This window comes from Plecotus auritus (genome assembly GCF_963455305.1).
Source record: "Plecotus auritus genome assembly, chromosome: 10".
NCBI lineage: Eukaryota > Metazoa > Chordata > Mammalia > Chiroptera > Vespertilionidae > Plecotus > Plecotus auritus.
This window is the reverse complement of record NC_137785.1, coordinates 43,252,176-43,277,059: the sequence shown is the minus strand read 5'-3', so window position 1 is coordinate 43,277,059 and position 24,884 is coordinate 43,252,176. Positions and strand designations below refer to the sequence as shown.

At 45.0% G+C, this 24,884-nt stretch overlaps 1 protein-coding gene across 1 annotated transcript in view; it reads left to right on the top strand.

Annotated features, from left to right (window-relative positions):
• Positions 1–24,884, top strand: part of HYDIN (HYDIN axonemal central pair apparatus protein) — a gene marked incomplete at its 5' end in the record, with an annotated part of 303,461 nt that overhangs the window by 202,290 nt on the left and 76,287 nt on the right. Inside the window, 9 exon segments of the mRNA XM_080643807.1 lie at positions 206–445; positions 3,972–4,140; positions 5,374–5,541; positions 6,324–6,497; positions 8,767–8,940; positions 13,281–13,492; positions 18,901–19,038; positions 22,020–22,212; positions 24,360–24,501. Coding sequence (XP_080499933.1) covers positions 206–445; positions 3,972–4,140; positions 5,374–5,541; positions 6,324–6,497; positions 8,767–8,940; positions 13,281–13,492; positions 18,901–19,038; positions 22,020–22,212; positions 24,360–24,501 — 1,610 coding nt within the window.

Sequence of the window (24,884 nt, the reverse complement as noted above, 5' to 3'; positions counted from 1 at the left end):
TGCAGTATTAATCCTGTAATAGAAATTACTCTAATGCAATTTCATAAGAAAAGTTCTCTCTTTTCATGTAAACTTCTCTCTTAATCTAAATTTTGTTCTCTTCCCCCGCCCCGCCCCCCCCCCCCCAACCCCAGTGGTTTTCAGTTTCACATGGTGTGTAACAGGGAAAAAAATCAGATGTTTGTTTTGTTTTTATGTTTTCCAGAAATTCTACAGTCAAACCCTGACGTTCCAGCTTGCCCGTAGTACTCAGAAGCTTACGCTGCTGGCACAGGGGCAAGGTTTAGAGCCACGCTTGGAATTTAGTCCTTCAATTCTGGAGCTGGGGCCACTGCTGCCTTATGCACCTGGAGACGAGGCCGAGGTGGTGGTGAAGAACCCCTGTGACTTCCCCATTGAATTTTACTCCTTAGAATTTGACCAGCAATATCTCATAGAGGAGAAGGTGAGCAGAGGCCCAAACCCATCTTCATCTTCCTGCCCACGTTGGGCCCTGGCATGTGCTGGTGCTCTTCTCTCTGCCAGGACACTGCCCCCTGACCTTTACCTTTCCTTCCCTTTGAACCCTTCCTTGTCAATTTAAAGATCACTTTGTAGACTTTTCTAACCTACTTCCCTTGCCCTGAGCAGAATTCATTACCTCTTTGTGATCTCATTATGCATTTAAACAACCAGTTGGAAAATTAATACATGCTAATGGTTAAAATTCAAACAGTGAAGAATGTATGCAGCAGTCATTATAGTTGAAGTGAGTTTCTTGTAGATAGCATATAAGTGGGTCTTTTTTTAATACACTCTGGCAGTCTCTGTCCATAGTTGGTATATTTAGATCATTTACATTTAATATAATTATGTTGGGGTTTAAATCTGCCCCTTTTTTTCTGTTTGTTCTGGGCTGTATAATTTCTAGTTTCTCCTTCATGTTCATTTTTTTTAAACTTTGTTTTTTTAGAGCAGTTTTAGGTTCACAGCAAAATTGAGGGAATGGTACAGAGATTGGAATATCCTCCTGCCCCTACACATCATAGCTTCCCTCTTTATCAATACCCCTTTCTAGAATGTACATTTGCTACAATTGATGAACCTACATTGACACATGATAATCACCCAAAGTCTATAGTAAATGAGAGTTCACTCTTGATGTTATATGTTCTATGGGCTTAGACATATAACATTTACGCATCATTATAGTATCATACAGAGTAATTTCACTGCTCTAAAAATCTTCTGTCCTCCTCCTGCGAGCCCTTGGTAATCACTGGTCTTTTTACTCTCTCCATAACTTGGTCTTTTCCAAGATGTCATATAGTCATAATCAGTATGTAGCCTTTTCAGCTTGGCTTCTTTCACTTAATAATATGCACTTAAGTTTATTTCATGTCATTTTGTGACTTGATAACTAATTCTTTTGGTCGCTGAATAACATTCCATTGTCTGGATGTACTACAATTTATTTACCCACTCACCTACTGAAGGACATCTTGGTTGCTTCCACATTTTGGCAATTGTGAATAAAGCTGCTGTAAACACCCATGTGCAGGGTATTGTGCAGACAAAGTTTTTACTCCTTTTGCTAAATACCAAGGAGCACAATATGTAAGAATATGTTCAGTTTTATAAGAAGCAGCCAACATGTCGTCCAAAGTGCTTGTACCGTTTTGCATTCTTGTCAGCAATAATTGAGAGTCGCTGTTGCTCCTCGTCCTCACCAGCATTTGATGTTGTCAGTGTTTTGGACTTTGGCCATTCTATTAGGCCATTCTCTTTGGACTTTGGTCATTCTGTTTGCCATCAGTGTATCTTTTTTGGTGAGGTATCTGTTAAGGTCTTTTGCCTACTTTTTAATCAGGTTGTTTGTTTTCTTATTGTTGACTTTTAAGAATTTTTTACATATTTTTAAATAACAGTCCTTTGTCAGATGTGTCTTTTGCAATATTTTCTCCCAGTCTGTGGTTTGTTTTCTCATTCTCTTAGCAATGTCTTTTTCAGAGCAGAAATTTTTAATTTTAAGGAAGTTTTGCTGTTCATGAAGTCTGATGCTCAGCTATCTGATTCTTATTAGTTATTTATTACTGCACAACAAAATACCGCCAAGCTTAGCAACTTGGATGTTTGTTATCTCACATTTTCTGTGGGTTAGGAATTTGGGACTGGCTGAGCTAACAAAGGTGGCTCTGCTTCCTCAGGACCCTCCCCCAACTTGGTCTTTGAATCTTCTACTTTCTTTACATCCAGTGTTTATGCTTTACTTCATTTAGATGCTGCCTCCAGAAGTTTTCCTCAGAATGGGAATCTGTCCCTCTGAAGGCAATCTTTTCATGGGGTATTTATGAAATGCTCAGTGGCTTACGTTGGCACAGCATCCTCTGTTGTGGGTCAAGCTCAATGGAAAGCAGAATTTAAGACTCTGCAATCTGCATACAGAAGGTTTATTAGGGAGCTCTCTTGGGGAAAACACCTGTAAAGAATAGGAAAGTACAATTGGGAGAGAAAAAGACGAGCTGCGAGAGATTGTAGCACAGACTTCAGCTGATGCCACAGGAAGCTCTGGAGCTGGCTCTTTAGAGTTACCCAACTGAAGCCATTGGCCAACGCTTAGTGTCTCCGTAGCAAGCAGTCTTTGGAATATTCCTTCCGTTCCACACTGACCTCTGTCCCATGTCAAATCTTCATATATGAATGTCTATCCTAAGCTGTCTTCCATTTCATTGGTCAATTTGTCTATCCTGACATCAATACCACCCTATCTGTTACTCCAGCTTCATAAGTCCTGATATCTGGTATGGCATTCCTCTCTCCTCATTCTTCTTTATTAGTGTTCTAACTATTCTTAGCCCTTTGTTCTTCAATATATATATTTTAATGATCTTATTAACCACAGTTTTCAAACAACTGAAAATGGTGATCCTGGAGAAGGGTTATCTGACAAGATAGGTTTTTTCATACCAGTGGAGCCAGGTGTCCAATTACTTGCCAGCAGCAATAAATTGAGTCAGATGGGAAGTAATTGCTTTCTAGGACTTTATTTTATAAATATGCATATACACTAAAGTTGCCACATTTACCAGGAATTAAAAAACAGTTTTCCCAGTTAAATTTGCATTTCAGATAAGCAATATTGGACATATTTATACTAAAAAATGTATTCATTGTTATCTGAAATTCAGATTTAACTGGGCATCCATATTTCATCTGAGAATCCTAATACACATTTACACATTTCCTCTCTACCTCCTCTTTCTTCTTCTCTATCTCTGTCTCTCTTAGACACATGTACACATAAGCATACTTAATACTATTTTACTTGTTTACCCCCTGGATCCTCCATTTATGAGAAAACCACCTTACTTAGTATAATAATGCTATACAATATTTTATAAGAATCTGTCCAAGTGGATAAAGGAGTTCTGTACTTTTGTCCATGGAAAACAACAACAATGCCAGTACATGTTATTTTTAAAACAAAAAGAGCTCTCACCAGTTTGGCTCAGTGGATAGAGCATCGGCCTGTGGACTGAAGGGCCCCGGGTTCAATTCTGGTTAAGGTCATATACCTAGGTTGCAGGCTCGATCCCCAGCCCTGCTCAAGGGCGCATGTGGGAGGCAACCAATCGATGTGTCTCTCTCACATCAATGTTTCTCTCTCTCTGTCTCTCCCCCTTCCTTCCACTCTCTAATAATCAATGGGAAAAATATCCTTGGGTGAAGATTAACAACAACAACAAATTTAAAACAAGAAGAAAATTATCTTCCACACATTAAATGTCCAGGCTAAAATGAAGCAAAATAAAGATCCATCTCCCCAGGTTCAGGGCTCAGCGAACCTTTAGACCCTCTGAAGCACCCTGCCCTCTGCACACACCGGCTTGGGGCAGGCGCAGGGGTCTGACAGGTGGGTGAGCAGCCCCACCGAGGGCTGTCGGGAGGAGCTTCCAGGGAGACCACCAGCAGTTCCCTTTGTCCTCGCGCAGATCTTGCGGTCGCTGAAGGGCTATGACTCCTACAACACCCTGCTGCTGCCACCCCGCGTCCCTGGGGAGAAGCTGCCCCCAGAGGTGTACGAGTACTTTAAGGAGATGAAGCAGTCCAAGGAGGAACAGATGAAGGCGAAATATCTGGAGGCTCTGGCTCAGGACAACGGTGAGAGCTCATCTCAGGGGCCGGCTCCCACCACTGCCCTGGCTTCTTTGAATGGTCCCTGGGCCAGGGTGAGGTGCCTTAGGCATTTTATTTCTAATCCTTACAACGTGGTCCTGTTATCCCCGTTGTATGGGTGCGCAGATGGGACACTTTCTGCTCTTGGAAGGCCCTGTATTCAACTACAGTCACAGTCTGGGGTACGAGGGAGCTAGGACTTCAATTATGAGTTTCAGGGGAGCCAATTAAGCCCCTACAAACATGCTATGTTGCAAGCACTGAGCTGAAGTGCTGGGGGAAAGATCAATGAAACAGCCCCTGCCTTTGAGAGATCACAGTCAGGAAGTGGGTGGAGGGGAAGACATTTCCACTCAGGGCTGCCTGGTGGCTGGGGTCCAGAGCTGAGAGGCTGTGATGTACAAAGGACGTCATGGAGTCAGGGAAGGGCCCTGTCCCTCTCATGCCCATCACACTCCGCAGCTGTGGGTTCCTTTTTCCACTTGGCCCACAGAGGAGCCCAGGAAGGTGGCATCTGCTTCTTACCGGTGCTTCCCGGGCCTCTGCTCACTCTGCTCTCTCACCATAGACCATCCTGCTCCCCTGCCCACACCACGTCCAGGGAAGGCCACGGTCCCAAGTCACATCGCCACCTTTACAAGAGAGCTGCAACCTCTCTGGCTCAAATCCAAATCCTCAACCAAGAGGATGCCTTGACCCTGGGGTGGGGGTGGGCGTCAATGTACACAATCCCAGACCTCCTGTGCACCCCCTGAAACGCTGTGGGATGGGCAGTGAGGGGGGTGCTGGCCGACAAGAGTCAATATGCTTAACAGCAGCAGGGAGAAATGTCCGTGACAAGGTACAAGGGAAAGCAGGTTACAAATTGGTGTGTGCAAGATTGGTTTTGAGAAATTAGCAATGTGAGAGGTTGCTAGCTCTCCTGCCCTGGTATCATAAAATCGAGCTGCAAGTCCTCTGTCACCATTTCTTTATCTATCTCTCTTTTTGAAACTGAATTTTATAATTTTTTGCTTTTCTGAATTTCCCAAATTTTCTGGAGCAATAATTTGGGGGATATTTTATGTTAAAATGTAGAAGCACTCTGGGCAGAGAAACTGCAGTTCTTGTTGACTTGCGTTGGATGATCCAGGGTGATGGTAACCAGCTCAGCAATTCTCTTCTTGGTCATTTTCCTTTCTCACCCACTCTCCCTTGACCCCCCTGGCTCTCTGGCAGAAGACGAAGATATACCCCTGTCAGAGCAGGTAACCGTCTCCAACCTGAAGAGGGCCTCACTGAGCCGAGGGATCTCTGTTGCATCTGACCTGGAGGAGTGGGAGGAGTCCAAGAACAATCCAGATGATGAAGAGGATGATGACAGCCTGGAAAAAATAGTGTTTCAAAGTAACCAATTATTTCATTTATTTTATTTTTATTTTAGAGAGGGAGGAAAGGAGTGGGAGAGGGAGAGGGTAAGGGAGAGGGAGAGGGACAGAGTAAGAGAGAAAGAGGGAAAGGGAGAGGGGGAGGGAGAGGGAGAGGGAGAGGGAGAGGGAGAGGGAGAGGGAGAGGGAGAGGATCAATGTGAGAAACATTGATCAGTTGCCTGACCCGGCCAAACCTGCAACCCAGGTGTGTGCCCTGACTGGGAATTGAACCCGCGACCTTCCCGTGCACGGGGAAAATGCTCTAACCAATGAGCCACATCAGCCAGGGCTAACATTTTAATGTTTGGGGGCCAGTTTTCTCTAAGCAGCAGTGGGGAGAGTGCTCGATGCCTTTTCACCTTTCTCCATGAAGAGCATCTTCCAAACCTTCTAGCATGACTATGTATGAATTCTCTAACATGACTATGCCATCATTTATTTAGCCATTTCCCTTAATGTTGCAAACTCAGCTAGTTTCCAACATTATTTTTTTTCAGCAGAAGAGATTCCCAAACATGGAATTAAGAGTCAAGGAATATCTACAATTGCAATCCTAGTAGCCTTGGGCAAATTATTAGCCAGAAAGGGTGCTTTCATACAATGCAGGAGGGAATGAGGGCTGCAGCAGATTGGTTCTCATTTCCAAACAGTATTTAAAAGGAAAAAGTCACTCCCATTTCCATCAGAACTCACGTGGACTCCGGATGTGTCCACAAGCACGCACTTGCGCACACGCACACGTATATTTTTAATTTGCAGCTGAGAAGTTACAGAGCACTGACAGCCACTCGGCAGAGGACGATGGAGAAGTAGAGAACAACCCAGTGAACAAGGCCATTGCTCGCTATCTGGGCATAGATGTTTCTGCAGAAGGTCACCTGGCCAAGAACCGGAGAGGTATCGCCATCATTGTCCATGGGACGCCCGTGTCAGGTATGTGACAGCTCTGAGGGGTTGCCCCTTTTATGGGGTAAAGCTTGCATGTGCCATTTTGAGGACATAAGAGTTTTGGGGTTTTTTTGAAAATTTATATATCAAAGGATTATCCCCAAACTGTTAAATGCCAACCTTAGAGATACAGGATTAGAGAAAAAGCAGAGACACCTCATTTTTAATTAATACACCTGAACTATATGAACTTGTCATCTTTCAATTATATTATTTAAAAATAAAGGGAGGAAATATGTGCAAATCCTTTGACCTGGCAATATTGCTTCTAAAATTTTATCTTAGGAAACTAATTAATGATGTGGACAAAGATTAACAACATGAAAGTTCACTGCAGCACTATTAACCATAATAAAAAACTGGGAGCAATCTAAGCATTCAATATGGGAGACTGGTTAATTAAGCCAAAGCACATTCATATAGCGAATTATTATCACCATTAAAAACAGTGTCTGTACACCCATGTTTATGGCAGCCTTATTAACAATAGCCAAAAGGTAGAAACAGCCCAACTGTCCATTGACAGATGAATAGCTAAACACATTGTGGTACAGTGGGATAGTATTCAGCCTTGAAAAGGAAGAGAATTCTTACACATACTACAATAGGAAAGAACCTTGAAGAAAGTGTGCTAAGTGAAATAAGCCATAAACAAAAGGACAATAACTATATCATTCCAGTTATATGAGCTACCTAGAGTAGTCAAATTCATAGAAACTTAAAGTGGTTTGCTGGGGCTGGGGGACTGAGGAATGGGCCTTATTATTTAATGTATACAGAGTTTCCACTTGGGAAGGTGAAAAAATGCTAGTTACACAACAATGTGAACATACTTATGCAACTGAACCATACATTCAAAAGTGGTGAATTGTGTATGTATATTGCCACATTAAAACACACACACACACACACACACACACACACACACACACACACACAGTACCATAGGAGTGTACTGAATGAATTGAAAGATGTTCATGATATATTGTTTTAAGTGAGAAAAAAATGTCACGCTTATGATTTGGAATCTGTATTCATTTCCTATTGCTACTGTAACAAATAACCACAAACTTAGTGGCTTTAAAAAATGCACATTTGCTTTCTTACAGTTCTGAGGGTCAGAAGTCAAAAATGGGTCAGTTGAGCTGCATTCTTTCCGGAGGTTCCAAGGGACAGCCCATTTCCTTTACCTTTTCTGGCTTCTAGAAATGTTACCTTCCTTCCTTGGCTATCAGCCCCTTCCTCCATCTTCAAAGCCAGCATCATAGCATCTTCCAGTCTCTCTCTCCTTGCTTTCATTGTCTTATCATCTGCTCTGACTCTGACCCTCCTGCTTTTCTCTTGTAAGGACCTTGTGATTATTACATGGGGCCACCCAGATAATTCAGGGGATCTCCCCATAGCAAACTCCTTACCTTAATCACACCTGCAAAGTCCCTCTACTGTCTAAGACAGCCGTGGGCAAACTACGGCCAGCGGGCCGGATCCGGCTGGTTCTATCCGGTTCTCTTGCTCTCCCCTCCGCTCCTTTACTTCGAATTTATATTAGTTCACACAAACACTCCATCCATGCTTTTGTTCCGGCCCTCCGGTCCAGTTTAAGAACCCATTGTGGCCCTCGAGTCAAAAAGTTTGCCCACCCCTGGTCTAAGATAACATTCACAAATCCCAGGGATTAGGATGTAGACATTTTTGAGGGGCCATTATTCAGCCTACCACATAACCCACTTCTTTTTTATGAGAAATATGAATAAAATAATTACTTATGCATACTTACCAACCATCTGTGAACTATAATCTCTCTAGATGAGCAAATTATGGATCTTTTTTTTTCTTTTCCCCTGTCTGTTATTTCTGAATTTTCTGCTTTCTTTTTAATAAGCACATATTTTGAAATGAGGGGGGAAAAACACAAGTTATCCTTTAAACAACAAAAAAAGTCTTTCTATTAGAATCAGAGACAGAGCTACAAGATGTTTGAAGATCTGATAGAATCACTTTTTAAGTTGAGGAGAGTATCTAGAGAAGGTGTGGCTTGCCGAAGCATGCAGCCGATCGATGGCAGCATCAGGAGCCGAATCCCTGGGCCTGATTCATGCCTCAGGTCTTCCTTCTCTTTCTGCTGCCACCCCTGAGCACAACAGAGACCCAGAGGCAGGGCACCTGGAGAGATCACTGTACAGGGGCCTCTGTTCTAGAAGCTTCTGTCTAGGACACTAAGGAAAGGACATTCAGCCCCTGACCTTTTTTATAGGAAAGACGGCCACGGCAGTCAGCCTTGCCAAGTACTACAGTGCAGCCTGCTTGAACATCGACTCCATCGTGCTGGAGGCCATCTCCGACGGCAACAACATCCCAGGGATCCGGGCCCGGGAGCTCTGCATCAGGGCGGCCATCGAGCAGTCCATACGGGAAGGAGAAGAGTCTGGTGAGAGCCATTTCCCCTGACTTTTTGTGGCCAGGTGGCCAGCACCCACACTGGTAACCCCCATCTTCTTGGTTTCCCTCACTGAGCTTTTCTCCCACCACTTGGTTGAAGGCTGATTTATAACGTGCTGCTACCTTAGTAGCCCAGAGGAAAACTCTCCTCCCCAAACATCACGTGGCACTTCAGGGAACGGGACAATGAACGGCACGTGGCCCACACCTTTGGGGGTGACACCTGGCGAGGAGCAGACATGCGCTCGTACAGAGCAGAGGAAAAGAGTGTAACAGGCGTGCTGGCTCTGTGAAAGAGCAAGTGTGGGAAGATCGCATGCCAACAAGCATGATCAGGGGTAGTTTTCATGGAATGGGCTTTGAAGGAGCAGAACTAGGTTGATAGGTAACAATGAAGGCAAGGACACTCCAGACAAAGAAAACAGGGACACTGACAGTAAATGAGAGGCGGGGAGGGAAGCTGAGGCCAGTGGTAGTTGACCTGATGCCAAGATTAGGAATTTGGATTTTCCTTTGAAGGGAAAGAGTTGGGTGCTTTTCACCCTGTGGGAGTAATGGCCAGCAAGTAGCTCTTGTAAAGTTTCATAAAGGAAGCCGGAGGTGGCGAGGCTGGGCAAGCTGACCTGATTGCCGCCACGGCAGTGCGAACTGAGGAGTGGGAGGTGCTCAGGACCTCACACCAAGATAGGGTCAGAAACCTGGAAGAGGGGGGCGTCGTTTACCAAGACAGGGACTGCAGGAGGAGGAGAAAGTTTGCTGGAGAGAATTAACTGAGTTTTTGAACGCCACAGTAGTGAGGCCTGGGATGGCCTAACTTCCAGAGGCGGAGAATCCTGGCTCCATCAGGTCATCTAAGGACCTACAGGTCAGAGGAAAATGTCTTTAGTCGTGTAGGGGAAGAAAAATAATTTTCCCTCTACCCCTCTGAGTTCTCAGCTGAGACTCCTGTGATAAGAAAATCAGTTTAACAAGAGAAAGCACGAGTTTATTAACATGTAAGCTTCCTGTATACATGGGAGGTAGGTAGGGGAAACGAGTAACTCAAAGGTGGCTTTAGAATTCAGAATCAAATACCAGCTTAATAAGGAAAGGAGAAGAGGGACGTAGTCCTCTTAGGTGAAAGCAAATGACTTTTAGGAATGATGAATGAACCCTTAGAACAATGAAGGGAGGCATGATCGTTTGTATGGGTTGCTGCTGACTTCCAGTCTCCTCTCCCATGATAGAGGAGTCCATCTTCCCCGGGTGGTGGAACTCCCAGAAACGGATTTGTGGCAGTTGAGTTCCTGTTGCATGCCTGACTTTAGGCAGATAAGTAAGGGAAGTTCAGAGAAAGCCTCTCTGTGCCTTTGCCGGTTTTCAGCTGCCTACAGCCCAAAAGAATCAGAATACCGAAGCAGCATTTTTGAGGTGACATGTCCTGAAACTCCTGGAGTAATATTTTGGGGTGGCATATTCTGCTACCCTTCAGTGGGAACCCCAAGCTGAATCATAATTCTGGTTCTCTTAGATTTTTGTTTCCTTTTCTGGCCAATAAACTATATTTCACTGAGGTCTTTGGAGTTGTTCATGTCCTGTGACATATTGTGAATTTGAGCTCCCTGTCTGAGAATATAATGTCAACCTAAAGGCATAATTGGGGAGTCTTCCTCAACAAAGTGACAGGTGCAGCAGCTGGAATAGAGGAAATCAGCCCAGGAAGTTCCACCAAGAAAGGAGTGGGATGGACAGGGCAGGATGGGACCTTGGGGAACACTGACAATATAGGAGGGGTTGTGGAGGAGACGCCAGGGGAGGCTGAGAAGTGGAGTGGGGGTCAGGGGTGGGCAATCAGGAGAGCAGGTCGCGGGGAAGTCACCTTTGAGTTACTCATTTCCCCGTACCTCCCATGTATAAATGAAGTATACATGTTAATAAACTTGTGTTTCCTCTTACTAGTCTGTTTTTCTCATCACCAGAGTCTGAGCTGAGAACTCAGAGGGTAGAGGGAAAATTACATTTCCCTGCAGCAGGTGGAAAAGATCTGCAGGAGGGAGAGGGGCGTAAAGGGCTTTCAGGTCTCTCCAGAGCCCTGGTGGCGTCCAAGCACCCTTCCAGCTTCATTTTTCTTGTAGCCCTCATCGCTCATTAACATACTGTTTCTCTTACTTATTTCATTGTCTGTCTCTCCCCACTAGAATGTAAGCATCTGAGGGCAGAGATTTGTGTTAGTTTTCTTCACTAATGTATTCCTAGAATAGTGCCCTGTACATAGTACATGCAGAGTAAAGATTTATTTAACAAATGGATTCAATCAGTAAAGGATCCTAATTGGAGATTGCCGGAAATTCAAATGGAATGACCCCTGAGAAGAGAGGACCTGTGTAGTTCACAGTTCAGAGGTCACTGGTGGATTTTTTTGAAGAAAACCCTTTTAATGGAGGGGTAAGCCCCAACACACATTTGCAGTTTGCTCTGGAGTCAGCAGGCTGTACCAAACAGGAAGTGATAAATCTGAACTTGCCTGTCCCGCTGGCCAGTCCAAGTTGAGATGCACTGTGAGTGTGCAACCCATACTGGATTGGAAGATGTAGTATGCCTAAAAGACCGTAACAAAACACAGTAATAATTTTTTATATTTTTCACATTATTTTATACTTACATTATATTATCTATTTTTATATTTGACTAGAGGCCCAGTGCACAGCTTCGTGCACCAGTGGGGTCCCTCGGCCTGCCCTGCAGGGATCGAGTCAAAACTGGCTCTCCGACATCCCCTGAGGGATCCCCGATTGCAAGAGGGTGGTTCTCGGGTGACACACCCCAGAATCGGACTCCCTCCTCTCTGGTTCCAGGTGCGTCACCCGAAAACCACAGCTGCCAAGTCACCGCAGCTCAGCAGCTCCTGCATTGAGCATCTTCCCCCTGGTGGTCATTGTGCGTTATACCTACCAGTTGGACAGTCAAACAGTTGGACAGTCACTTAGGCTTTTATACATATAGATACTTTTTATATATTTTATATATTGAGTGGAAATAAATTTTTACTTTTTTAATATGGCTATTAAAAAATTTAATTTACATACATTTGTGGCTCATGTTATATGTCTATTGGACAGAACTGGTCTAGACTACTGTTTTGAGAAATTGGGCAGTGAAGGAAAGAAGTAAAATGATATCTTGAAAGATAAGAAAGGTTAAATGAGAACTTTTGTTTGGTACGTATCAGAAAGAACTGTTTTTTTAAGACATGGAGGAATGATGCTATGGACAGGGGAAGGTGGGAGCATCAGAGCACAGAAGACATTCCATAGCAATCAATGATGGTGAGGATGGGCCAGGGCGGGGCGGGCTCAGTGAAGTGAGCAGGTGTGGGTGGCAGGAGGCTGGAGCATCATTATCAAAGCAGAGCCTGGAGGGACTGGGGGTGAGGCTGGACAAACAGAGGACCATGCAGGTCTATTCTTGGAGCAGAACTTTGGTATAACTACTCCACTGATGTCTTCAGACACTTTGTCCACCCCACCCCCTCCCATCCTTCCAGGTATGAAGTCCCTGTACCCATGAACAGGAACCAGGGGAGGGGGGAAGGGAGCCCCATGAAAAGGTAAAGCAGAGTAAGATTAGTGAGAACTCTCAAGGGAGTTCTGGGGCTTATGTGCTGATGTGGTCAACAAGGAGTAGAGAGCTGAGAGCTAGAGAAACATGGAGGCTGCCTTGTATACAGCCCCATTGCATCTTAGAGTGTCAGCAGCATCCACTAGACCCTGTCTCCTTCAGGGCAGGGGGTTCATCCTTGCCAAGTCAGAGCCCCCAAGGACACAGTGAGACGGGTCTTGCCACTGTGGTTGGGAGGTTAAGAGGGCCAGGAGTTTTCTGAACAGCTGTCATGGAACCTTTTAAATCATTACATCAACCACTGATTCTGAAAGGGAACTGCTCAGTGGTGCTTACAGGTAGGGATGGCGATCTGATTGGAAGGAAGGGCAGAGGTGAAACGAAGACATTAATGTGAAAGCCATGCTGCCGACAGGCACGCTGTTGTTCCTCAGGCTGTTTGTTCATTTGGGCAGTTCCATCTCATGCTGCTCATTGACACCACCACTGCCTAGAACCACAAAAGGGCAGGAGTTAGGCTCCCAGGGCAGGGCTGTCTCCGAAATGATTGCCCTCTGGACTGGAAGAGGAAGTGAGCGATAATGCGGGATCTGAGCAAGGACAAGCCCGGAACTCCAGGCCAGGTTCTCCATGGAGCCAACCAGTCCTCCATGTGCTCAGTAGGCCATCCCCACTGTGATTTCCTTCTTATCCTAAGGTGACTTTTCATATAAACCCACTCTCTCTGTGTAGCCCAGGAGACAACTTCGAATCAACTTGGCATAGGACAGGCACGACTGAGCAGTGAGACCCTGGGCAAGTTAATCTCAGAAACTGCTCTGATAAACCCTGAAGTGAAATCTGCAAAGTCCATGCGTGGGAGCATGCTGTTTGCCAAAAACAAGGCAGAGCATGGCTCTGGGTCTCAGAAGCAGCATCACCAGCACACGTCTGAAACACCACAGGTACAAACCAGGGCTCCCCAGAAGCAGGGCTGGGATCCTTCCTCCTCCTCCTCCTCCTCCTCCTCCCCCTCCTCCTCCTCCCCCTCCTCCTCCTCCCCTTCCTCCTTTTCCCCGTCTTTCTCCTTCTCCTCTTCAGCATCCTGCAGCCAGGTCAGCACAACTTCATTCAATGGGTGCCTTTGCCAGGCAGGCCTGATCGCTGTCCCTGCACCACTCCTCCTGAAAGGAGGTTCATCCAGCAGGTGTTCGATAGGTGCCTTTAATAGTATAGGTACTGGGCTGAATGCTGGCAAAGTGAAGATAAAGCAAAATACCTGCACTCGAGCTGCACTAAGAGTCTGAGGAAAGAACCACACCTTCAAATGTTAGCAATAAAATGAGATCGGTGCCCTGGCCTGTGTGGATCAGTGATTAGAGCATCAGCCTGTGCACTGGAGAGTTGCAGGTTCAATTCCCAGTCAAGGGCAGGTACCTGGGTTGCAAGTCTGATCTCCACCCTCCGTCAGAGTGCATGTGGAAGACAACCAATCAGTGTGTTTGCAACCAATCAATGTGTTTCTTTCACATCAATGTTTCCCTCCCTCTCTCTCTCTTCCTCCTCCCTTCTCTCTCTCTTCCACTCTTTCTAGAATCAATGGAAAAATATCTTCACTCCTTGAGTGAGGATTTTGTAAAAAAAGAAATTGGTGACAAATAGCTGTGTCAAAAGAATTAGGTTAAACCATATAAAATTGCCAATATTCAACCATTTGGGAACTTCATAGCAATTTGATATGGCTCAATTTCATACTAAAGGAATGCTAAAGTTAAAAAACCATTAATATAAGTTGTGGGATGCCTACAAGGGAGTCTTGGAAAGTCATTAAAAAGTCAGAGAATTTGAGCCATGTGCCAAGGGACTTTGAGAACAATCTCAGGAGAATAGCAGGTGCTGAAGCCAAAGACGGATGGCACCATGACAGACAAGTGTGTGATGAGTTGTCACTCAGAAAGTAGAGTCCAGTGATTGTAAGTTTCTGAGTGTTTGAAAGAAATTGAAAAAAGATAAAGTGTTTGTTAGAGGGGCAAACCCAGGGTCAAGAGAGTTCTTTTTTTGAAAGGAAGTCTACAAATATAGGAAGGAAAATATAAGGTGATGATCCACCCAAGAGGGCATGCCAGTCCAGAAGGAGACAAAAAAGGCAGGGTTAAGCATAATTTAAGAGAAAAGAGCTAGCTTCTTCTCGAGTTAGTAAAGGTGAAAACCAGATGCAGCTGCATGTGGCAGAAGCAAGGTGGAGAGCAGAATTTGGAGGAGGTCTTACTGAATAACTTTAAGATGTGTGCAGGACTCTGAGTCTGTGCCGGAAATATTGAGGAGGTTGGGTTGCAGAGCAACTTGAGTAGAGTGGCTAAGTAGTAATATGTCCACTGTGAGGAATAGAACCAGAAGTTGGTGGTGGACAAAAGAAAAGGTAGTTTGGAATGCTGTTGGCCCAGTAAGACAGGAAACCATAACTTCACAGATTTCACTAAGTGGCTCCTGGCAGCCCCCATTCAGAGGCAGAGAGAGACGTTTCCATCGCTGCAGGGACAGGATGTGCTCAGAATAAGGGGCAAGGGAGTTGAAAGTGGCATCAATATGGGAAGACAGCCTAGGTAGGGAAGAAACTAAGAGAACAATAGAATGAGAGAAATAGGAAGAGTGAAAGGGTGTATAGGTCTTGTTACAGCTTAGAGTTCTGTAGGGGTAGTGGAAGAGGTCGTTTTAGAGAAGATTGCTGAGGTGGGTAGAGTGGAGATGAAGGTCCTTATAAGAGAGGAGGCCCACACATTGGCTGGGGCAGGTGAATGGAGGGCATGTGGGTAGTGGAGCACTGGATGGGGCAAGTGTATGGACTGGAGGCGAAGGTCTTTGTGTAACAGGAGGTATGTTGGTTGGATGGGGCATCACCCAGGGTTGAATTTATGCCAAGTGATGTCTCTGGTCTTTACTTTAGTCACATGTGTTTTTTTAACACCTTGAAAACTGAAACCATTGATTCAATTTATTTTGAAACAACATCCTTTTAACCCTCTTTTCCAATATCTAATATGTGTTTACATGGGTATGTATGGATGAACTAAAAGCCATATATTTGTATTTAATAGGGTGTCACAGGGAACCATTTCCTTTGGTTTGGTTCGGTTCATCTGAACAGTGAAGTAAGGCTTTTTAGAATATATCAAAGGCAATAGAAAATCCCAATGCGGACTTCAATCCCCTTTCACTGAATAGGGAAGTTAAAACCTGTAAAAGATCACAATAGAAACCAGATCTCACAGATCCCCACATGTGGCTGCCTGCACGGCTCCAGTGTGACAGGCCTCCAACAGTTTGGACAACAGTCACACTGTAAGAGTGCTTTACCCAGACGGAGATGGCTGTTTGGTCTTCTAACATTCTCCTAGAGCATGAGCTCTCTGATGAATTGCAGTCATCAGTTGTAAGTGGGAAGAAATGTATAATACGTTATATAATGAAGACATGACCTATAATATAAGGTAATTTATTCAAAAATCACCTTGTTCTAAGAAAGCACCAGTTAGAAATCCTGATATTTTGAATGATGTTTAATGCAACACTTTCACTTCTCAATTCCATGGCACCCTCAGCTATTCACCACTATGATCATAGCCTAGACTTTGTTCATTTTACCTATAAACTCCAGGATCCCTATATCGCCCATTCTACTTTCCAACAACCATCTTCTAAATTTTCAGATGACTTACTCATCAAAGCATCCAGTCCACATGTTCACTGCTTACCACCCCCTCTTCTCTTCCTTTCTTATCCAGTTTGGATTCTGTGGTCTGTCACTATTGCCACTCCCTTGCCCCTTCCCCTTCTTAGTACTTTTCAAGCAAAACTTTAACCCTGGTAAACCCAATTCTCCACCTCCTCCATTCAGGACAGCTGAACATAGCTGGAGAAAATCCTCATCTCTCCTGAATGGCCTTAATTTAAGCTGAAGACTACAAATCTCAAGCCGACCCTTTGGTCTGTCCTAGCAAATTTGCCCTCTATCTCTTCAAAATAACTCTTTTATTGGCTATCATCACTCTCCAAACCTCTTCCTCATTCTTAGCTAATGATCAGAAGATGACGGATCTTAGCAACAACCAGAAGACAATGCCTTATCCTCCCGCCACCAAATCTACCAGACAGCCTTGATCCTAGGCCAATGCCATGCCTTCCCTACAGCTGAGTACCTGTCCCTGCTCTTATCCAAGGCCCTGCAACTGGACCCGATCCCTTCTCTCTTACCCAGGAGCTAAATTCCTGCAGTGGTCCCCTCTCTCTGCCATTTGTTTATTTCCCCTGTATACTGGATTCTTCCCATCAGCATCTATACATGCTTTATTGTATTTCTAAAAACATTTTAAAAATCTTTAAAAATACTTTCCCATGACTGCAGGTTCCCCTCCAGCTATTACCTCATCTTTCAATTTCTCTCTCAAAGAATGGCTGCATGATTGCTTCCTCGTCCTCACCACCTTTCTCTCTCCCACCTATTCCAATGAGGCCTTTGTCCTCACCACTTCCCTGGCGACTCATCTCAAGGTCATTGGCATTCATCTGGCCAAATCCAGTTTTTTGTCCTCATCTTACATGATCTCTTGGCAGCTGTTAACCCCTCCTCCAGAAAGGCTTTCTTCACTTGGCTTCCAAAACACCATACTCTTCTACTGTCCCTACCTCATTCATGACTCTCCACTCCTACATCTTCAGATAACCTAGTTTTTCAGAGTAGGCCAAGACTAAGTCATCTACTCTTTTACTTTTTGTATCTACCTTTTCTTTATAGGTAATCTCATCCAGTTCATTAGTTAAATACTTAAATATTTTCTTCATATACTTCAATGTTTTCTTAAATATTAAAATATTTTCCTTATGCTTAGGACCCTCAAATTTCTATCTCTAGCCCTAATTTCTCCCCATGCTTAGGTTCATATACCCAAATCATATTTAATATCTCTATCAAATGGCTTAGAGGCATCTCAAAATTTATATGTTGAAAAAAGTGGTTGTTGCTCCCCCAAAAAAGAATAAAACAAAACAATACCAAAAAAAACACTTGTCTTTTCCTCAGTCTTTTCTTTCTTAATAAATAACTTCACCATTTTTCAATTTGCTCAGGTCAACAGTCAAGGAGTCATTCTTGATGCCTCTCTTTCTTTCATGTCTCATCTCAAATCCTATTGGCTCTATTCCAAAATATATGCTGTATCAGCCACTTCTTACCATCTCCACTGTGAGCGTCCTGCTGCCATCATCTCCTGCCTTGACCATTGTGATATATGACCCACTAGCCTTCCTGCTTCCACTCTTGTCACCTCATGCAGCAGGTAGAATGCTCTCTTAAAAATAAAAGTCCGGCTGGCCAGTGTGACTCAGTGGTTGGGTGTCAACCTATGAACCAGGACGTCATGGTTTGATTCCCGATCAGGGCACATGCCCGGGGTTGCGGGCTCGATCCCCAGTAGGGGGCATGCAGGAGGCAGCCACTCAGTGATTCTCTCTCATCATTGATGTTTCTACCCTTCTCTCCCTCTTTCTTCCTTTCTCTGAAATAAATTTTTAAAAACACATTTTTTTAATAAAAAAATAAAAGTCCAACCGTTTGTCTGCCTAAAACATGCCAACAACTTCCTATAATACTTGGAATAACATCCACATCTCTTACCATAGTTGACAAGCCCTGCATATTCTGGCCTGCCTATGTCTTTGACTTTAAGCCTGACCACCTTTCCCATTGCTCACTCAATTCCCATTAGACCTGGCTCCCACGTGCTCCCCAAATACCCACGCATGCAGTTGTGTTGAGGGAACTTGTTCTTTCCTCTCAGAAAGACGCTTCTCGCGGGATCTTGTCTTGCTCTTTCATATTCTCTCATACCCAGGTAATGTGACCACCCTTTCTAAATAGCCATTGTCCAACCCTGTCATTGCCTTTTATTCCCTTACCTGATCATTTTCTCCCTGGCATTCATTACTATTTGAAATTATCACTGATTTGCATATTCATCTGTCCCTTTTCTGTCTCCCCAACTTGAATGCAAGGACCAGACTGGCAGCAACATTGCCAGGCTTGTGTGTTGTTGTGTCCCTGGTACTAGAGGAGACCCTGGTGCATAGTAGGTGCTCAAAGAATATTTGATTGAAAGAACAAATGGGTGCTGTTCAGTACATAAACTAAGCACCTTCCATGGTGTTCCCACTCAAGGCTTATAGCAATTCTTTTAGGAAGATAGGAATATCCCATTTTACAGATGAGGAAGTGAGGCCCAGAGAGATGATATGACTTTCCTGAGGTCATGTGGCTTGTATGTGTAGAAGTTGTTTGGACACCAAGCTGGGTTCTAACTTCTGAACCTTCTCTCAACAGATTTCCTCCAGTCCTCTCCCTTCGGGGCCCACACCGCGCAGGCTTAGTGTCAGCACCAGCATCGGAGGTGAGACCGGGCTTCTAAGCTGTGTGCTCCCTGAGGAAATGCTCATTCAGATCCTGGCCGATCGCATACAGGTGCGTCCACACTCGTGCATGGAGTTGCAGGTCTCACACACCTTCCCCAGGCTGTGCCGAGACTGAGCCCTCGTCGCCCACAGCAGCTTAGAACCCCGGGCCTTGGAGAGGAAAGATGGGTTTCCTCACCCTCACCAGTCATTTACATGTCCTTTTGACAGCCCTGTCAGTCTCTGGCCCTGGCTCAGTCTGCTGCCTGAAGCCACTCACTTAAAAGGACCAGTGATCAGAAAAGTCAAGCCACAGCCCTCAGTGACGTTTTTAAAACTGTAAGGTGGAGCCATTCAGAGTTAAAATTTGGAGACATGTTAATTGCTGTAAAAGTTTGTTTTTAATATGTTATTCAGTGAGAAAAGCAGGTTATGTTCCATATGATTTCACTATATGTGGAATCTAAAGAATAAAATAAACAAACAAAACAGAAAGAGACTCATAAAAATAGAGAACAAACTGAAGGTTGTCAGATGGGAGGGGGATTTGGGGGGCTGGGTGGAAGGATTAAGAACTACAATTAGTAGTCACAAAATAGTCACAGGGATGTAAAGTACAGCATAGGGCATATAGTCAATAATCCTATGTAATAAAGAGTTAATATGCTAATTAGACCGAACAGCAGAACGACCATCTGGAAAACCTTCCAGAGGAAGCCGGGGCTGCGAGGGCTGAGCCCCTTGCATGAATTTCATGCATCGGGCCTCTAGTCTATAATAATAAAAGTGTAATATGCTAATTAGACTGGACATCATTCTGGATGACCTTCTGGACGAAACCGGGGCTACAAGGGAAGCCTGTGTCCCTGGTGCCAAAGGGAAGCCTGTGTCCCGGGTGCCAGAGGGAAGCCTGGGTCCCGGGTGCCAGAGGGAAGCCTGGGTCCCGGTGCCAGAGGGAAGCCGGTGCTGGCAGCCAGGGGAAGGAAGGCCTACTCTTGCATGAATTTCATGCATCAGGCCTCTAGTATTGTAATAACTGTGTATGGTACCAGGTGGGTACTAGACTTATGGGGGACCACTTTGTAAATTATATAAACGAAACTAATATAAAATAATATTGAATGTCAACTGTAATTGACAAATTAAAAAAGAAAGAAAAGCAGATTATGAAATAGTATGTAAAGCACAATTACATTCCTATAAAAATGTATAAATGTATATTGTACACATAGTAAAAACTCAAAGTACATGTTAACTGTAGTTATCTTTGGATAATTATAGTTTTTTAGTCTTCATTTATGAATTGTTTTACAATGATATATTGCTTTTGTAAAATATATTTTTATAGATATTAGAGAGGAAAGGAAAGGGAGAGAGAGATAGAAACATCAGTGATGAGAGAGAATCATTAATTGACTGCCACCTGCACACCCCCTACTGGGGATCGAGCCCTCAACCTGGGCATGTGCCCTGACTTCAAACTGTGACCTCTTGGTTCATAGATTGACACTCAACCACTGAGTCACACCAGCCGAGCAATGATATATTGCTTTTAAAGTCCAAAACACAATAACTGTTTCCATTTTTTAAATTTTTATAAGTGTTAACAAGATCAGCAGGGTTCGGGAGAGCATGACTTAAGCCTGCTGGCTGCTTGGGGTTTACAGAGAGTGAAACTGCTCAACAAGTCCCACAGCTGTGTGTTTGCTTTGGTTTTGCAAACTGGGCACAATATTAATTGTACATCCTATCTAATAAGGAGGGAATATGCTAATTGACCCTTGCGGCATCACAAAGATGACAGCACCCACAGCCAATGGGAGGGAATATGCTAATTGACTGCCACACCACAAGATGGCAGCATCCAGTCCCCCAACCCTCCAGCCACCCAGGGCCAGCCCGAGGTGCAGGCAAGCCTCGGATGGTGGCTGCCCAGCTTCCCAGGGCCGCCCGAGGCTCAGGTAACCAGGGCCGGCCAAGGCTTGTGCTGCCAGCAGTGGCAGCAGCAGAGGTGTGATGGGGCATCGCCTCCCCCTGATCGCCGGGTCGCCTCCCACCCCTGAAGGCTCCCGGACTGTAAGAGGGGGCAGGCCGGGCTGAGGGACACCCCCTCTAGTGCATGAATTTTCATGCACCAGGCCTCTAGTTTAAATATAATAAAATCAGACTTGAGGTTCCCAGCAGAAGAGGAATGCTGTTCCTGGAAATGACTTATGTAATGTTTGGACTGCTGCTATGTTACAGGCACCATCACCCTCAACTCACTTGAGCAAGGAGGTCACATACATGTGCAGGTATTTCATGAATCCAGAGTAAAGGTAGTGAATCTCTGGGAAATCCCAAAGGAAGCCTGTGGAGCTGTGCTCCTCAGAGTACTGATCTGTGTTGAGACATGGAGCCTGCACCATTTCCTTCATCCACAAGGTCTTGCTACAAAGAAAAAAAAAATGCAGACCTGAATTAAGTCGTGTATTTAGTGATGTCACTGATTTACATTCTGACACAAGATTCTTGCCTCATCAAACACTGGTAGTAATCTGTCCCTGGCCAGTCTATGCACTACACTTTCAGTAAGACTGCCATGCAAAGAGACTATTCTTGAATGGTTAATATTATCAAAAGCATTACACTCCAAGGCAGTAATACCACTAAGAATGGCCCATCTGCTACCTCTGTCCTTGCTGCCTATGACCCTGCACATGAGGACATGTTTCTTTTCATCTTCCTTCCCTGGATCTCCTGGATCTTCCCAGACCAACACTTTAACATTTAGTTTTTCTTTGTTTCTATAGAGACAGCATAAACCCTTTGCTCTTCCAGTATAAACAATGAAGCTCTTCCATGACTGATCAAATATTTTTACTTTTCTCTTTTATTTTATAACAGCACTTTGAATTTAACAGGTAGTTGAATGGTACTTTCATCAGGGCTCAGTAGGTTTGCAGAACCAATTGCAGCTCCAGTAAAAGCACTGGCAGAAGAACAAGCAGCTCTATAGAGAACAGATGGCCCGGTGGCCATGGTAACTGCCTCTGTTCTCTCTGGTTTCAGCTGAGTGACTGCAACCTGGGAGTGGTGTTTGACAGCCTCGAGACACTCTTTGCTCGGAACGCGGCCATTGCTCTCCTCTGCCTGCTGAAGGCCTTTGGCAACCGGGAGCACATCTACGTCCTCAACATGGCCCAGGATTACGCAGCCATGAAGGCCCAGGAGAAAGCCAAAAAGGAGCAAGAAGGCAAGGCCCGTACCCTCTGGACTGTCCTTCACAGGCCCTCACAAGTCTTTCCTTTACCTACAGCAGCTGCCTTCTTTAAAAGCTTCCATGGCATGATAACCCATTGGGCTTAAATGAAACTATTACATTTGCCATCTCATGGGTGCCCCACCTCTGCCCCATAAGGTGTCTGGGAGTTCTTATTTCTTCCACTTTGCATGTGAGGAAACTGAGGCAGAAAGGACCTGTGGAGAAATTATAGAGTGAAGGGTAGACTTGGCTCTTCTCACAACAGGCACAGTCCTCTTTCACCCAGGATCCCACTATTCAGACTCATCTTCTCCGGAACTACAGCTGACCCCAGGGGAACACATCACAAGTCCCATCTTGACTCAGGTGACCTGTTAGCTTGTTGGTTTTTGTTTTAGCCAACTGTGCAGTTCCTGTAAAACCAGAGGTGCTGCTAAACTTTACGAAACACAGTCTACGTTTTAGCCTACCGGGTACCAGGCTGTGCAGCAGACCTTGTGTACATATTAGATGTCTTTAAATGGTGTGTTGTTCCCATTTTACAGATGAGGAAAATGAGGCTCAGAGATATTATGTAAGATCACATGGCCAATTAGTAAGGTCTGTGTAACTCTAAGGCCTTTCCTTTTTTTTTTTTTTTTTTCTGTCATTACACCAGTAGCCTGGAAATAATTTTCACTGACTGAAAAATAGACACATGCACACAGAGTAATATTAGTGAACAAGTTCCCAATTTAGTCAGAAGCAGACCTAGCAAATTGTGGCCCCCAAGAGAGGAGGTGACACTATCCCTGGGAGTAGAGTCCTGCTCTGGCCTCCGTTCCATCCACATCACTGCCCTTCCTCACGTGGCCTTCCCTCTCTCTTCTAGAACAATCCACACAAATCATAATGCTTTTCCAGTGAAGGGAATAGTCACAAACACTGAGCTCACTTAGTTCTTAAACAGAGCTCATACTGCTTCCTTATATTCTCATTCAGAGAAAAATGGTTAGGAAGAATGACCAGGCAGGATTTCCAGCAGGATTTCAACCTCCAGGTCCCTCATTTTCCAGAAAGCTCATTTCCCCACAAGGATCGACTTCAAAGAAAACATCTCTCTTCATTTTCTCAGTTATCTGTAGATTGAAGTTTTTCACAGTTGCATTTTGAAAAAGTCCTGAGACAGTAAATGTAATAATATTATTATATCCAAATCTAATTTTTATTGAACATTTATGAATATACTAGGCACTGGGCTTTACATGATTGTTTATTTGAGCCCACAACACCCTACGAAGGAGGAATTATTATTCTTATCTGCTTCTGTCCCTTGGTAAATGTTGGGAAAAGGACTCAAATGCAGATCTCTGAGCCCAGAGCTAAAACGAGAATGTAAGGCGAGGCTATCGTGCCGGTGACGTGTGAACAAGAAGCCGGGTACCTTTGTGCTGAGTGTGAACCACACTCTGGACCCAAATCGGCAGACATGGAAGACGATCCTGAGTTCTGTTGCCCTGAGCTCTTCAGTGGCTACGCTCAGAAAGGGTGATGCCAGTGGGTGGTATATTTCCTATCACTGCTGTAACAAATTACCACGCACTTGGGACTTAAAACAATACAGATGTATTATCTTACGGTCCGGAGGTCAGAAGTCCTAAGATCGAGGTGTCAGCAGGGCTCTACTCCTTTGGAGGCTCCAGGAGAGAATCCCTTCCCTTCCCTTCCCTTTCCCACTTCCTAGAGGCCTTCTGTTTCCTTGGCTCATGATCCTACCTCACAGCCCTCTGGCATTTATTTCTGTTGTCACATCTACTCTCCCTCTGCTTCATCACCGCATCACCTTCTCCGACTCCGGCCCTTTGTGATTATATTGGGTTCACTCAGATAATCCAAGAAAACCTCTCCAACCCAAGGTCCCTAACGTCATCACATCTGCCAGATCCTTCCGACTTCATCAGGGGACATAGGCGTAGGCTCTGGGGATCAGGACATGGGTGTCTTTGGGGCCACTATTAAGCCGGCCACAGACGGAGACTGGTTTTGGAACTGAGTGACTGAGGAAGCCCCACCAGAGACTAGGAATGCTGCTGCCACCCCAGCCACCTCTCACTGCCGCAAGCTGTGTGTGACTTTCCTCCCCTTCCCGTCTCTGTTCCCCCGCACAGAGCAGAAACACAGGGAGGCGCTTGAAAAAGAGAAGGAGCGTCTCCAAAACATGGATGAGGAAGAATATGATGCCTTGACAGAGGAGGAAAAAATCGCATTCAATCGAGAGGTTCAGCAGGCCCTGCGGGAGAGGAAAAAGAGGTTAGAGTCAAGGGCTGGCCGAGCGGAGCAGTTCCCCTGGGAGCCACTTCCATGGGGTCCACAGCCCATCCAGGGAACCAGGGCCACCCTCCAGGGTGGCAGCAATGGCCACGGGAGACCAGGAGAATGACCGACTAGAGCAGGAAAATGCCCTGCCTGGGTGCTGCAGCCTTGGGGGCCTCTCTGTTCTCCTCTCCCTCCTTCTCTCTCGGGGACACTGGGGCTTGGTGAAGGCTATGCAATGTAATGGGGGAGGGGCTTTTGGCCCCAGTGCTATTCTAGGGCTTCCATTGGCTCCCCCTGACCACTGTGCCCTAGGTGTGGTGACCAGAGACCACTCTCTTCACGTGGGCATGGTGTTTGCTCCCCAGAACTCGGCCATT